General features: G+C 50.8%; 1 protein-coding gene and 1 long non-coding RNA gene across 3 annotated transcripts; both read left to right on the forward strand.

Annotated features, from left to right (window-relative positions):
• The first annotated feature begins 30 nt into the window (after positions 1-30).
• Positions 31-5,588, forward strand: LOC122170091. The gene is made up of 4 exons (XR_006171701.1): positions 31-684; positions 871-967; positions 1,487-1,559; positions 2,200-5,588. It is a non-coding gene; the product is annotated as an uncharacterized LOC122170091 (long non-coding RNA).
• Positions 5,589-7,588: 2,000 nt separating this feature from the next.
• LOC122170090 (protein MANBAL-like) lies at positions 7,589-11,451 on the forward strand. Of its 2 annotated transcripts, XM_042836712.1 has the most exons (4): positions 7,589-7,737; positions 9,749-9,847; positions 10,276-10,470; positions 10,945-11,451. In XM_042836712.1, the coding sequence occupies exons 3-4, from the start codon at positions 10,321-10,323 to the stop codon at positions 11,050-11,052; spliced, it is 258 nt and encodes an 85-aa protein (XP_042692646.1). In that variant the 5' UTR covers positions 7,589-7,737; positions 9,749-9,847; positions 10,276-10,320; the 3' UTR covers positions 11,053-11,451. The 2 variants fall into 2 exon arrangements, with proteins under 2 accessions (XP_042692646.1, XP_042692647.1); XM_042836713.1 differs by lacking the exon at positions 7,589-7,737 and having other exon boundaries at positions 9,696-9,847.
• The last annotated feature ends 2,696 nt before the right edge of the window (positions 11,452-14,147 follow it).

The following is a 14,147-nucleotide window of genomic DNA, read 5'->3' on the forward strand; positions in this document are numbered from 1 at the left end:
TGTTTGGTGAGTGTTTGGTGAGTGTTTGGTGAGTGTTTGGTGAGTGTGTTCTTCTTCACTTTCTTCTTCACAACCGGCACGTTTCTAGCGCAAAGATTCTGCCAGTATAAACCTGACTGATTGCTTTTGAAATCCTTGACAGTGAGATTTGCTTTTGTTTAAAGAATGAGTAATTTGAAAGAAAGGGAGGTAAAAAGCCAATATCAGTGGATGATCACATTACTGAGTGGACCAGGTTTTAGCTACTTTTGGTCTCTCAAAATTATACTCTGAAGCAAAACATCATTTCTAGCACGGAATTGTATGGTTAGGCAGTGACAAAGTATACATTCCTGGCTTGAATGTCTAAATACAAACATTTTCACAAATGGCTTTTCTATTTTGTGGTCTCTCCAAATTCTGTTTGTGAGTGGTTGTTATTATTTGCTGTGGAAGTTTTGAAGTTTAAAATGAAAAATGAGAACGCTGTGATTGTAGGTGCTTTGAAGTACAATAGAGTTCGAGTACAGTACTCTGTTTGCTGTAGAAGCAAAGCAGTAGCTTGTAGTTTCATGTTTTTATCCTTTTTCTCCCCTCAAGGTCCTCCTGTGTGGAATGCAGGAAATTGATTTAAATGACTGGCAGAGGCATACCATCTACAGGCATTATACCAGAACCAGCAGACAGATACTGTGGTTCTGGCAGGTTTGTAGACTGCTTTTTTCCTCAGAAGAGCACAGCAACAGCTTAGTGAGCAACAGTCAGAATTACTCAACAGATTTGTAGTGTGTAAATATAAATTATTGCTGCTAATCCAGCTATTCTAGGGTTGATGATGAAGTGAAAATGTAAATACTAAATTTTACATCAATGTTAATTATTATTTTTCAGTTTGTAAAAGAAATAGATAACGAAAAGAGAATGAGACTTCTACAGTTCGTTACTGGAACATGCAGATTACCAGTGGGAGGATTTGCTGACCTCATGGGTAACAAGCCCTCTTCAATGTATTTTGTACTTCTATTAATTCCTTTCTTTAATAAGGACCAACCTGTATATGTAAGGATATTTTTTATGAATTTTTATTGACTCTTCTTCCTAAGTCTTGCATACTGCTAGAGCTGTGACAGAAAAAGGGACGGGGGAGTGTTAACGCCTTCCATCAGGGATTTGACAGATGGTTTGGACGTGGTCCTGGTAGGACAGCCTGCTCTGGGTATCCCTGCCTGATCGGAGTGGAAGGACTAGGAAAAGTCCAGAGATTCCTTCCAGTACCAAAGCAATTATGTGATTCAGTGATTGAGTTTCTTTCAGAACCACTTCATATTTCTGTGTTTGGCTACGTGGGTTTCTTCAGAGAGATGTAGGGAAAGGCAGATGTCTTTGGTCTCTGCAAGTAGTTAAAATCTTGCTTTCTCTTCAAGCCTTTCACACTCAGTTGTCATGTATTACTACTGATACAGGTAGGCAGCTAGACCTGAGACTTAATTATTTGGGTTTTTTACAGGGAGCAATGGACCCCAAAAATTTTGTATTGAGAAAGTTGGGAAGGAAAACTGGTTACCTAGAAGTCACACCTGGTAAGTACATAGGATAAAATTCTGTTATGGTTCTGTTTTTACTGATGACAATCTACTTTGAGATTTTAGAAAGTGGGTAATATATGAAAGTGGCTGAGATTGTGTGAAAGCCAAACACTGGGTTATGCCAGTAAGCTTTGTTGAATAATAGTTGAACTTCTGAAAAACAGTTTTGTTGTGGAGCTGACTCCATTGTGAATGCCATGGATTTGCACACTACTGAAAAGAAAAAATGTCGTAAGTAGCACTTTTTTCCCAGGAGTTTGGGATTGGTCTATCTTGGCATTGAAAACAAATAGGCACACTCGTGCTCCCTCTTCGCTAGAGAAATTGCAGCTTCTGCTCAGTTTCTCAGTTACACTGGTGCTTTGTGAAAAAGCTCAAATTTTAAATTTCAAATACAAAAGAGAGATGAAGTGAGGCTTCTTACGAAGTGCATCACCGTTTCTGGAAAATTATTGTTAGAGTGCTTGTGCTTTAACTCTACTTTCACAGATAAATGCACATGAAGGTACAGCTGTGTTAGAGGGTATAAATCCAGTTATCCCTCTAAACAGGAAAGTTGATATGCCTGTGTTCCTAATGGATTTTTGGTGGTTTAAATAATTCCACAATAATTAAGGTTTTCCTTTGTTTTCAGTTTCAATCGCCTAGACCTTCCACCCTATAAGAATTACGAGCAGTTGAAGGAGAAGCTGTTATTTGCAATTGAAGAAACAGAAGGATTTGGACAGGAATAGCTGTGATTTGCACCTTGAAGAATGTGAACTCCACACGATGTTCTTCTTCACTTCTTCTGCTTGTTGCACACTTCATTGTAAAGTAGACTTGACTTGGATTTATTTAACAACACTAGTGTGTAAGTCAATGGATGTTATCCTGAGGTTTTATCCACATTAACTCTGGATTTCTACTGAGCACTTTCAGAAATCAAAAGAGCGATCAGATATGGCTATCAAGGAGTTATGACCCAAGTAGAGATTTAATACAGCTTTGCGCTCTGCTTTGTTTTACCTTTCATTACTTAGAATGTGTCCTTAATGACTGACAGGTTTTTTAAAATAGTTTTGTCTTTCCTTTTTAGTAGCATATTTTGCTACTGATGTACTGGGAAGTTCATTAGTAGCTGCAATGCTGCAGCAACATCATAACCTCTTTACAGCAGTGTTATTAGGCCGACTTGTGACCGTCCTCTGCCTACTGTGAGCAAATTCATCGCTTAAGCTATTTTTTTAACTCAAGTGTGGCTGGACTGTTTTTCCTTGCCCGGAGTCTGCTCACGTGCCAGTGGGACTCAGACTGCTGTTAAGGGGATGTCAAACTGTGGCACAAATCCAGGGCGTAGCTTTGTTTTGTTTTTCTCACAGTCTTGTGAATTTCAGCAAAATAAACGTCTGCCCAAAGTTGCTGGAACGTTTGCTTGTGCCCTCCGAAGAGTTCTGATCTTTTTCTGTGTAACACATCTAACCTCTACAACTGTGTTAACGCTGTGGTTCTTCCCTTGTTTTGCAAAAGACGAGACCGCCTGGGATTGCACTGATTCAATGTAGATTCCCATTTGCAGACTGATGTTTCTTGTGGGAAGTGTTAATGGACATTATACTCAGTGTTATTCTTCCATGTTGCAGTCAGTTTTCTCTGAAGACTTTGTTGGTTTCTCAGGAAGAGGTACAAAATAGCTGGATTTTAAAAATGATAATACTTATCATTTTTGGTGAGGAACTGATAATGCCACATTAGCTAAGATCAGAGGACTTGGAAGTTTATACACGGATTCCAGACTTTTGACGTGTTGGAGCATCAGAAAACAGTTCTATAAAGATTAGAACAAGTTCTTGGGGAAGATTTCTGTGCTAGGTCACCCTAAGCTGCTCACACAGCTAGTAACTTTTGTAATAAGTCCTTACTGGATTTATAGCATGTTTTGCTTCCTTTTCGAATCTGTTAATATTCAGTTCTCTTCTGGTTTACAGTGACATTTTATTGCTCCTTTAGACTGAATGCACTTTTCAGGTATGGTCAGCTCCTTCCTTATCTGAAGGGAGGAAAGGAAACGTCTGTGAGTCGATGTGGCTGTTAGCCGTAGTCAGAAACGTGGCTCTTGAAGTAGCACAGGTTAAAGCATAACTGTAGCTCAGAGCACTGGGACAGCAGCAGCTGTTCTGAAGAGGCTTCTTATGCTGGAGCTGAACCAGGACAACGGGAAACCAGAACCGAATCTCCAGTCTTGAAGAGAGCATTTCCTTCCTTCTGTCTGAACTGCCAGAGGGAAAATCTGATTCAGGCCTTTTAAGAACCAAGGCATTACAGTTTTAACTGACCTTCTGAAAGAGATTTTCAAGTTGAAGTGATACGTGCTCACTGGAAATAAGAATAATAAGACCTTAGAGAAAATGCCTCCTTTTTTCATGTGTATTCTAGCAAGAGCAGTGGGAAAGAGTTTCTGATGATCCAGGGATTATCCTCTTTCACCTTTTCACTGGCGGTGAAAGCTAGCCTTGCTTCACAGTTTTACTAGGAGGAAAATATGCCAATTTCAAGACATTTGATGGCTATTTTACCATATACAGCTCACAAGGAGAAGAAAAAAGCCTTATAAATAATCTGTTTATATTAATTCTTACAGTGAAATCTAGTTATCTAACATATTTACAAGAGAGATTGAATTAAACAGGATAATGCAAAATTAAGCTACGAAACATAGTTTGTGTTCTGCATAATGATTTATGATTCATGTAGGGAAGCTAGAAATGTTGGTAATGTATAAATATCACCCAAAAGGCTTTCAGCCCTATATTTTTAAAATAAAAAATAGTTATAATTGAAATAGCTTAGCCCTAGTTCTATAGGGTATGGCTGTTTGATATTTTTATGGTTGAAATGTTTAGTTCAGGAAAAAGGTAAATGCTTGTATATATTTTTGCAGTCTCGGATTCCACTTGCTCCATTTTTTCTTTCTTTAATTTAAGTGGCATGTTTGTGTCTTTCCTGCTGTATTAGGATGGGGAGAGGGGGCTGGATATCCCAAGCACCAGAAATGATTTTAGAATACTACAAACAAAGAATCAGCTGGGAGAAAAAGTCTGTGAAACATTGTATTTGGCCAATAATTAAAGTAAGCTAGTACTAGCTTGATGAATTGGCAATGTTCTTCAAGTCTGAGCTAAAGTTTACGTAAACCTTTTACTTTGTAAGCTAACAAGCCTGTTAATTTTTTATAGCGTGTTCTGTAGAAATAAAAAGTTGTCAATATGAACCAGCGGTGCACTTTTCTGTTCTTTATGGGGATGTGGTGGAAACATCACGTGGATGACCCACAGCATCTGCTATCCCACATAACATTGGGCTTCCAGCAGAGGTGAATGAATTTGTCTCCCACTGCTCCTCCCACCACTGCTTGAGCAGCCTGAGCTGTGTGAATTGATACTGCATAACAAATGCGTGCTCATATGTAGCTGCCAATTAATCCTAATTTTCAAGCATTAAAATAACTTCTATTTAGAATTTTGCCTTATGAGAATGACATGAAAAAATGAACGGAATGCTGAGCTGCTGATCTAAAGTAACAAAGCCTTATTGCTCCAGTAGCTCAGGAAGCGTTTGTGTATGAAACTGCGCAGTAAATGCGCTGTGTCTTCATCTGATCTAGCACTGAAGCTTGTATTTTAATGCATTTATTTGTGTTCCAGAAAAAGAAAAAAAAACTGAACAAAAAAAACTGTTTCATTTTTCTTGTTTGCGTTACCACTACATGCTGCACTGAATTTGTGATTTCAACTCTTTGTTATATTGGTATCTCCAGCCCCCTTTCTTGCGGGTGTCTTTTTCATTTTCTTCAAGAATCATTGTTTGTGTATATATGCTCTAGTGAACTAGGACATAAACTGGGATCAGCAGCACTGGATTGTAAAATACTGTACTGAAATTCATTGTCGAAATTTCCTTGTATTGTAATTTCAAATACTCAGGTAACTGTAACAGTATCTCAGTAAGTCAAATACTTTTATAAAACGACTTAAAGAGATGGTAGTCCTGTTGTTGTTCCTTCTGTGTTACGAAGCAGCAGCGTAGAAATGAATGATTTAGCTGCTCCTGGGGCTTGGAAGTGGGCTGGGATGGCACGTTTTCAGATTTTGCCTCATGGGGACGTGAGCGGGCGTTGGGCCCGAGCCCACTGCTGTTTGTCACAGCACAGGGGCTGTGGGGGACGCCGGCAGCGCAGAGCAGGGAAAGCCGGGCTGTGCGTTGGCATGAAATCTTCCCTCTGCACAAACGTAGCTGCTGAGGTTTTCCCCCAGGTCTTTGTGTGCTTGGATAATAAGGCTCTGCAGCAAAAGCAGCCGGGCACTCCTGATACTTGGGGCTCGGGAAAGGGCCACAAGAAGAGGGGTGGCCAGCAGGGGCAGGGAGGTGATCGCCCCCCTCCCCTCTGCTCTTGTGAGGCCCCATCTGCAGTGCTGCGTCCAGGTCTGGAGCCCCAGTACGAGAAAGACAGAGAGGAGAGCCACAGAGATGAGCAGGGGACTGGAGCAGCTCCCTACAAAGACAGGCTGAGGGAGCTGGGCTTGTTCAGCCTGAGAAAAGAAGGCTATTGGGTGACCTCATTGCAGCCTTCAGTACCTAAAGGGAACCTACAAACAGGAGGGGAATCAACTCTTTGAAAGGGTTGGTAACAGCAGGACAAGGGGAAATGGTTTCAAGTTGAGGGAGGGAAGATTTAGGTTGGATATCAGGGGGAAATTCTTTACTATGAGAGCGGTGAGGTGCTGGAACAGCTGCCCAGAGAGGCTGTGGATGCCCCGTCCATCCCTGGAGGTGTTCAAAGCCGGGTTGGATGGGGCCCTGGGCAGCCAGGGCTGGTATGAAATGGGGAGGTTGGTGGCCCTGCGTGTGGCAGAGGGTTGGAGCTTCATGATCCTTGAGGTCCCTTCCAACCCTGGCCATTCTGTGATACTTGAGTGAAGGGGAAACCAAATCTGAGTCTGGTAAGAGCACAAAGCAATGAAATGCAGCACAAGTTATTTATTGCCTGCGTAGATGATCTTCTTGATGCAACTCCATTTCAGAGCTGGATAAAGAGCGTGGAGAGAAAGGGAAAGGAGGGGAGGAGAGGGCAAGGGAAGGGAAGGAAGGAAGAAAGGAAAGGAAAAGGGAACTGTGAAGGGGAAGAGAAGGAAGAGAAAAGGAAAGAAAAAGCCAAGAGAAGAAAGGAATAGAAAGGAAAAGAAAGGAAATGAAAAGAGAAGAGAAAGAAGGGAAAGGAAGGAGAAGGAGAGAAGGAGGAGGAGAAAAGTCGCCCGGCTCCGGCGCCATCCGAGAGGAATCCGGCCGCCGCCCCACTCCACCCCCAGGCCTCGGCCGCCCGCAGGCCGCCCTTAGCAACGTGACGCCGCAGGCGGTTGCTAGGGCCCGGACCGGAAGTGCTTCCTGCCGGCGGAGAGCACGTCCGGGGCAGCGCGGCGCGGGAGCGGTGAGCGGGACCGGGAGGAGCGGGCTCCGTGCCGGGAACCGGGTCGGGCCTCGGCGCGGGGGCATCGAGGGGCTGTCGGGGGAGGAGCTCGAGGCGCCGCCGGCAGCCAGAGACGGGTCCCGGCTCGCGGCTTTGCGGGCCGCGCGTCCTCGCGAGGGCTGCGGGTGCCGGAGCGCAGCCCGGGGCGAACGGGGCGGCTCCCGGGCGGCGGCAGCGCCGCGCTCCGTCGCGCGGTGGGAGCCGTCGCGCTGCGATCCGGTGCCGTCGCTCTTCGTTTGGGCGTGGCGGGGAAGCCGGCGTCTCGCTCGCTCTCGCTGAGCGTCGTTTGCGTGGCGGCGGTCCTTGGAGATGGCGGCGGGGAAGCGCGGGGCTCCGTCCGGATGGCGAGTTTGGCTTTTGGCCTTGCTCGGTGGAGTTTTGCTTTCGGCCCGGAGTGCGCCGGCAGGAGGCTGTGGATGGCGGGGCCTGATGGTGCGGCAAGGATGGCGACGGGCTCGTGTGGCTGCGGCGTCGGCCGGCCGGCCGGAAAAGCCTATCTGGAGGCTGATTCCTTTTCATTGCCTTTTCTGATGCGTTGTTGTGCGTTGGTGTTTCAGGTGTGTGAATGAGGACTCCCCGCTGGAATTTGTGCCGAGCAAAGCTGGACGAGGAGTGGATCCCCACGCCTGGTGCTCTGTTTGAGTGGGGGAGGAGCGGGCACGGCTGAAGGTTTGTCCCTGGCTCTGGATGTCAGTGAGCGGGACGAGTGCGGGCTGAAGTTCTGTGTGATTCTGTTTCTTGCTTGGGAAGGGCTGCCCTGATAGATTGGTGGGAGGGAGGGCGGGAGAGGGAGATGTCAAAGCAGTCAGGAGCGCGTGGCGTCTCTGCCCGCTTTGGTGGCGCTGTTCTTCGTCTTTGGGTGCACAGTGAGGCTGTGTCCAGCGTCCCGATTCAGAGGCAGGATTCGATCCAGTCACGGCCTATCCGTCCCAGGCAAACGCTTCTCTGAGCTGGTCCTCTGATACTGAAGGGGAAAAACAGGGATTTCTGGCAGAAAAAGCCATATTTATGGGAAAAAAAGCCAGATTTAATGGAAAAACAGGGATTTCTGGAAGCAAACCCCAGATTTAAGGGGAAAAACTGGCAGATAAAGCCATATCTCAAGGGGAAAACCCCATATATAAGGGGCAAAACAGGGATTTGTGGGAGAAAACCCCAGATTTAATGGGGACACAAGGATTTCTGGCAGAAAAAGCCATATTTAAGGGAAAAAACAGGGATTTCTAAGAGAAAAGGCCATATTTAAGGGGAAAACCCTAGATTTAAGGGGAAAAACAGCGATGTCTGGGAGAAAAACCCAGATTTAAAAGAGAAAATAAGGATTTCTAGCAGAAAAAGCCATATTTAAGGGGAAAAACCCCAGATTTAAGAAGAAATGGAAGCCGGGGCTTCTGTCTCCCCTCAGGCAGGCGCCATCAGGTCCACTCTGGAGCGCGCTGTTGTTTGCGCTGACCTCAGGAGATCCCTGAGCGTGCCCTGAGTGTTGTGTGCTGCGTGGCCCAGCCCCAGAAGGGAATTCCCACGTGGCAGGAGGGAGAGGATGAAGGAGGCCGAGGGCCCTTTTCTCGGGGCCGGCTCCTCTGTGGCCTCTTGCTTGCCGCAGAGAAGGGCTGCCCGCTGGGCACAGGGAGTGCCTTCTAGCTGCCGTCCCGTGCCCTGTCCTCCAGCCCCCTCCTCATGCTCTGTGGAACGCCATTGCCAGCAGTGCGGCTGCCATTTTAGAACCTTCGCCGCATCACAGCCGTCACCTTGGTCACCGCTGCCCCGGCCAACGCACTCGCTCTGAGAGCTCTGACAGCCATGGCTGGAGCGAAGAGAGCGAGGGGCGAAATTTGCCCTGTTTTAAATGGGAAGAGGGAGCTTGGCTTCCCAGAGGCGAAGAGGAGGAGGGGGGCCGCCTTTAAGATCAAGCGGAGGAGGGGGCAGAGAGTGCGTTTCCATCGCGCCTGGGCCAGCGCGGTGACCACCTCCGTGGAGCCCATGGAGGTGGATCCACCTCCGGATGAGCCCATGGAGGTGGATCCACCTGCAGATGAGCCCATGGAGGTGGATCCGCCTGCGGCACAGCTGGCCTGGCACCACACCACCGTGCCAGGCCCCGCATTGGCGATGTCCCAGCTCCACCGTCGCTGGTCCAGGCGCTCGGCTCCCTACCCGCTGCGCGGCCCCCGCCCCCAGCATTAGCTGGGTGGCATTAGTTTCCATCAGCTCCTCCTCCGAGCCTCCTGTGGAGCCAAGTTCTCCTCTTCCCATTTAAAAGCTGCGGGAGTTATAGTTTAGGTGTTGTTGTTGATTTTAGTGTTAGTGTTAGTGTTAGGTTATTGTTCGTATTTTAGAGTTAGGCGTAGGTTACTTTTAGCATTTTATTGTTAGGCATAGGTTCCTGTTCTTGAGTTAGGCATAGGTTACTTGTAGTCTTTTAGTGTTAGGCGTAGGTTCCTGTTCTTGAGTTAGAGTTAGGCATAGGTTACTTGTAGTCTTTTAGTGTTAGGCATAGGTTCCTGTTCATACTTGACAGTTAGGGGTAGATTGCTCCTGTCAAGTGGCAGTGAGCAGCGCTCACTCGGTAAGCACACGCCTGATTGATCATCCGAAGACATGAGTGCGAGTGCCGTGAGCACGGAGGCCCGATGGCATCTTGGATGGATTGAATTTCCAGCTTGTGACTTTTGTGTTGCAGACCGTCGAGGAGCAGAGTGTGAGTGGCTGCGCCATTGCGTTGGGCCTCAGGAGAGCAGTGTGTGACTGTGTGTCGAGCATCCTGCGTGGCCGTTGCCAGGTAGGTGTGCCTTCCTTTGCAGTAAGCAGTGCTTAGGCGTGAGCCCAGCTCCTCCCCCTGTCCTCAGCAGATGGGCTTTCTGCGTGCTTTCTTGCTGTGCTTGGTGCCGTACGGCACAGCAGCAGCAAGGCCGCGAACACGTACGTACCCAGGTAGATGCAAATGTGCAAGTGATGGGATTAATCCTATTGTTGTTAGTGTTACTGAGACAGTGGTCGTGCGTGTGTGATCAAGCTCAGGGAGAAGTTGATTCTTGCCTGTTCAGCTCTTGCTGACATGCAAGTTTGGCGTCCCTCCTTGTGGTTGGGTCGGAAGACCAAGGCTATCTTGAGAGCACGTCTCTGAGTCAGGCTGGGAGTTTTTGCTAGCAGGAAGTCACAGCGTCGGAGCGCACGAATGGAATGATGGCTCTCGTTTCCCCCTTGTAGAAAGCAGCCTCCTGGAGAGCAGCAGAGCAGCAGGCTGTCTGCGCTATGGCCGCTGAAGTGCATTTCTCGGCCCCTGAGATCCCTGAGCCCACGCTGATGGAGAACGTGCTGCGCTACGGCCTCTTCTTTGGAGCCGTTTTCCAGCTTGTGTGCGTGTTGGCCATAATGCTGCCAGTTCCCAAGTGCCCAGAGACAGTAAGTAGCGCTCTGTTTGGTAGAGGTTGATAGAAATGCTGAGGAAATGGGCTGGGAGGGAAGCAGCTGGAGCCGTTGCCTACGGTAGCGCGCCGCGGCATTGCTGAGAGTGCGGCAGTTTGTTCTGTCCTTCCTTGGGCGTGCGTGCTGTTGCTGGTGGCACGCAAGGAGCCCGGAGGTGCAAGCTCATCTTCTCGTCGTGCTGCTGCTGCTGCTGCTTCTGTGGCCTGTGAGTGGCAGGCAGGGCGTCCCCCTGTGCAGGGACTGCCTTGCAGGCAAGGCCTGTAGACTGTAGCTTCCGCGGGATTTTTGGGAACAAGAGAGAGGTGGAGTTTCTGTTGTGCCCTGATGTCAGGAAGGCAATGTGCAGCACTGGCACCCAAAGCTGCCCAGTCAGGTGACTTGGGCTCCCAAAGCGAGCTGTCAGGCAATTGTCAGAAAGTTCCCTGACTGTTTGTGAATTGATTCCTGCAGGACTCGGACGGCTTGGAGTCTAAGACTTGGGAGACGGTGAAGAAACCAAAGGCAAGTGCTGCACAGCTGAGCAAGAAAGCCAAGAAGGAAAGCAAAAAGAAACGGTGAGGGCTTGAGCGATACGCCTCAAAGGCCAAAGGGAGCAGCGGGAATGCTTGGTGAGAGGTGCTCCAAAGGCAGCGCACTGCACGTCTGGTTTTGTGGCGTGGCCGTGCTTTCCCTTGCACGGACATTGGAGAGGAACTGAGGAAGCTGGAAGGGCTTCTGATGCGTGACCAACAAATCGGACTTTGCCTGTGTGGGATTTCATGTCTGGCAAGAGCTGGGGACGCTGCATTCCTTGAGGGTCCTTCAGCTCGATAGCTGTTTCAGAATGTTGATGATGAGGTGAACTTAGCGCATGTCGCTGGTCATGAGCGGTGTCCAGTCTATTTTATTTTCTGATGACATATCTACAACATGCAACCCAAATCCCTTAGTTTAAAATAAAAGGGAAAGAAACCTTTTCAACCTGGTGCTGCCTCTTTCAGTAGCTGGTCAAAACATGCCTGGCTTGGGCTGGCAGTGGCAGGGCGATGAACCGGCCGGCTTCACGTCCCTCCCCGGAGATGGAGCTGCTTTTCCCGCGTTTCCATGTTGGTCTTCCCAAGTGGTGGCCTTTCAGCCAAAGCGTAAGTGCTGGCGAAGAGTGTGAGCATCAGCTTGCTCTGTGAGGAGTGAGAGAAACAAAAGGAGAGGAAGCAGCGCGCGAGGAAGAAAGGTGTCCCTGCACTCAGCCCCTTGAGCTTGTCTCTCCAGCTTGCCTGGTGGCTTTTCCAGCCTTGTGTAGCACTGACTGTTCCTGCTTGCCCTGGGAAGGCCAGCTGCACCTGCGGGCAGCCGTGGCCTGCACGTCAGCCTCCCGTTGAGCCGCGAGGAGTTCAAGTGCGGGTGGGCTGGTGTGAAGAGCAGCGCTGGGAGTGGGGCAGGAGGAGAGGGCAGCGGGAGGGCTGCAGGTGAGCGCGCCTGGGGCCCAGAGCTCAGGCGTGAGCCGGGAGGGCAGCGAGCCGTGCTGCGCTGCTTCAGCTGCAATGGCTTCGAGCGCGTCATGGGCAGCGGCGCGTGTGGAGCGTCTGGGTGCTGCGAGGGCACCTTGCTGAGCCGGAGCCCGAGAGAGGGGAGGAGAGGAGAGCAGAGGCTGCACGTCAAGAGGGTCTGCCTGCCATTTTGGATTGGCGCGTCGGCGTCTTCCTCCTTCCACGAAGGAGCCGGCACGGTGCACTGGGTCCAGCGTGCTACACGGCACTGCCTTCTGCTGCCTGCCTGCCTGCCCGCCTGCCTGCTGCACTGCTGGAGAGGAAAGAGCGGATTGTGGGGCTGCGTGCAGCCAAGGAGCTGGCTGCAAAGGAGGGAAACGGAGTATTGAGGAGCGGTTAGTGCGTGTTAGGTTTGGGTGTGGATGCAGCGGGGGCTGAGCGAGCTCCATCAGCTCCTCGGGGCTGGGGCCGAGCCCGGTGCGTGGGGCTGCGCTGCGGGCAGGAGGGCTGCGGGGCTGGGGCAGTGGTGTGGGTGCAGCACATGGGGCCGTGAGAGGGCGTGCAGCACGGAGGGCGTTGGGCCCGAGCCGCGCTCGTGTTTGTCGCAGCACAGGGGCTGCAGGGGATGGCAGGAGCGCAGAGCAGAGCGGGGAGAGCCGGGCTGTATGAAGGCCAGGGCATGAAGTCTTCCCTTGGCAGCTACGGGGCTGCTGAGCTTTTCCCCCAAGTCTTCAGCCTGTGGGGTGATAAGGCTCCGCAGCAAAGCCAGCCGGGCCCTCCTGATACTTGGGGCTTAGGAAAGGGCAAAACAAATCAGAGTCTTTCAAGAGCACAAAGCAGTGAAGCACAGCACAAGCCATTTATTGTCAGCGTAGGTGATCTTCTCCAGGCATGTCCATTGGAGATGTGCAGACTGAGTGTGGACAGAAAGCAAATGGAAGGGGAGGGGACGGGATGAAAGTAAGAAATGAAAGGAAAGAGCAAGGGAAATGTGAAGGGGAAGAGAGAAAGAGAAAAGGAAAGGAAAAGAGGAGCAAGGAAAAGAAAAGCAAGGCAAAGGAAAGCAAAAGCGGGAAAAGGGGAAAGGCAGAAAAGGAGAAGGCAAGCTGCATGCCGCCAGCGCCACCCGAGGGGAATCCGGCAGCGGACCCCCCCAGCTGCCCCGTCCCCCTCCTCCAGGCCCCGGGCCGCCCCCAGGCCGCCCTCAGCAACGTGACGCCGCAGGCGGTTGGTAGGGCCGGGGCAGGAAGTGGTTCCTGCCGGCGGAGAGCACTTCCGGGGCAGCGCGGCATGGCGGCGCCGAGCCGGTGAGCGGGGCCGGGAGGAGCGGGCTGTGTGCTGGGAGCGGGGTCGGGCCTCGGTGCGGGGGCATGGAGGGGCGCTCGGGGGAGGAGCTGGCGGTGCTGCCGGCACGCAGAGGCGATGCGTGCGGCGCCGCCGAGTGCTGCGGGGTCGGGGGGCAGCTTCCTCTCAGGGAAGGCCGTGCGAGTGCGGAGCTGTGTTGGTGTTTCGGGTGCGTGAAGGAGGAGGCCCCGCAGGGCCTAGTTGTCGCCAGCAAAGCCCGGGCGGGCAGTGGAGCAAGGCGCCTGGGCGCTGTGTTGGCCGGAGGGTGCGGAGCTGGCAGAAGGTTTGTGAAGATGTGCTTGGTCTGGACGTCCCTTGTCGGGACGAGTCAGGGCTGCAGTTGTGTGTGATTGTGTTTGTTGCTTGGGAGAACTGCTGCCTTAGTAGAGTGGGGGGGAGGGAGAGGGAGATTTTCAGAGTGCCATCAGTCAGGAGCACGGCACGTTTCTGCCTGCTTTGCTCATGCTGTTGTGTGGGTCCCCGCGAAGCATCGGTGAGCCAGGGTGGCCCGGTGTGTGTGTGCCAGCATTGTGCGCGGCTGTGGAATGGAGTCAGAGTGATGGTAGTGAAAATGCAGCTGGCGGTATTGATTGTAGGGAATGGTTGAATCCCGAGCCGTGAGGCGCAAGAAGAGGCGCTGGATGCTAAGGTGGAAAGCGGAGCTTGTGTGTGCCAGGAGGCAGGCGTAGTCAGGTGCGCTTTGGAGCCTGCTGTTGTTGGCGCTGGGCTCGGGAGGCCCCTGAACATGGCGCTGTGTGCTGCGTGTCCCAGCCCCAACAGATTGCCGTGTGGAAGCAGGGAGAGGATGAAGGAGGCCGAGGGCCCTTTTCTCGGGGCCGGCTC

Source organism: Centrocercus urophasianus, unplaced genomic scaffold (genome assembly GCF_019232065.1).
Source record: "Centrocercus urophasianus isolate 14NV4802_14NV808 unplaced genomic scaffold, USGS_Curo_1.0 seq_629, whole genome shotgun sequence".
Lineage (NCBI taxonomy): Eukaryota > Metazoa > Chordata > Aves > Galliformes > Phasianidae > Centrocercus > Centrocercus urophasianus.

Bases quoted from the DNA above. Each gene is read 5' to 3' on its own strand.
- LOC122170090 (XM_042836712.1), top strand. From the start codon at position 10,321: ATGGCCGCTGAAGTGCATTTCTCGGCCCCTGAGATCCCTGAGCCCACG. The intron at 10,471-10,944 runs GTAAGTAGCGCT...TGATTCCTGCAG, and splicing joins TTCCCAAGTGCCCAGAGACA to GACTCGGACGGCTTGGAGTC.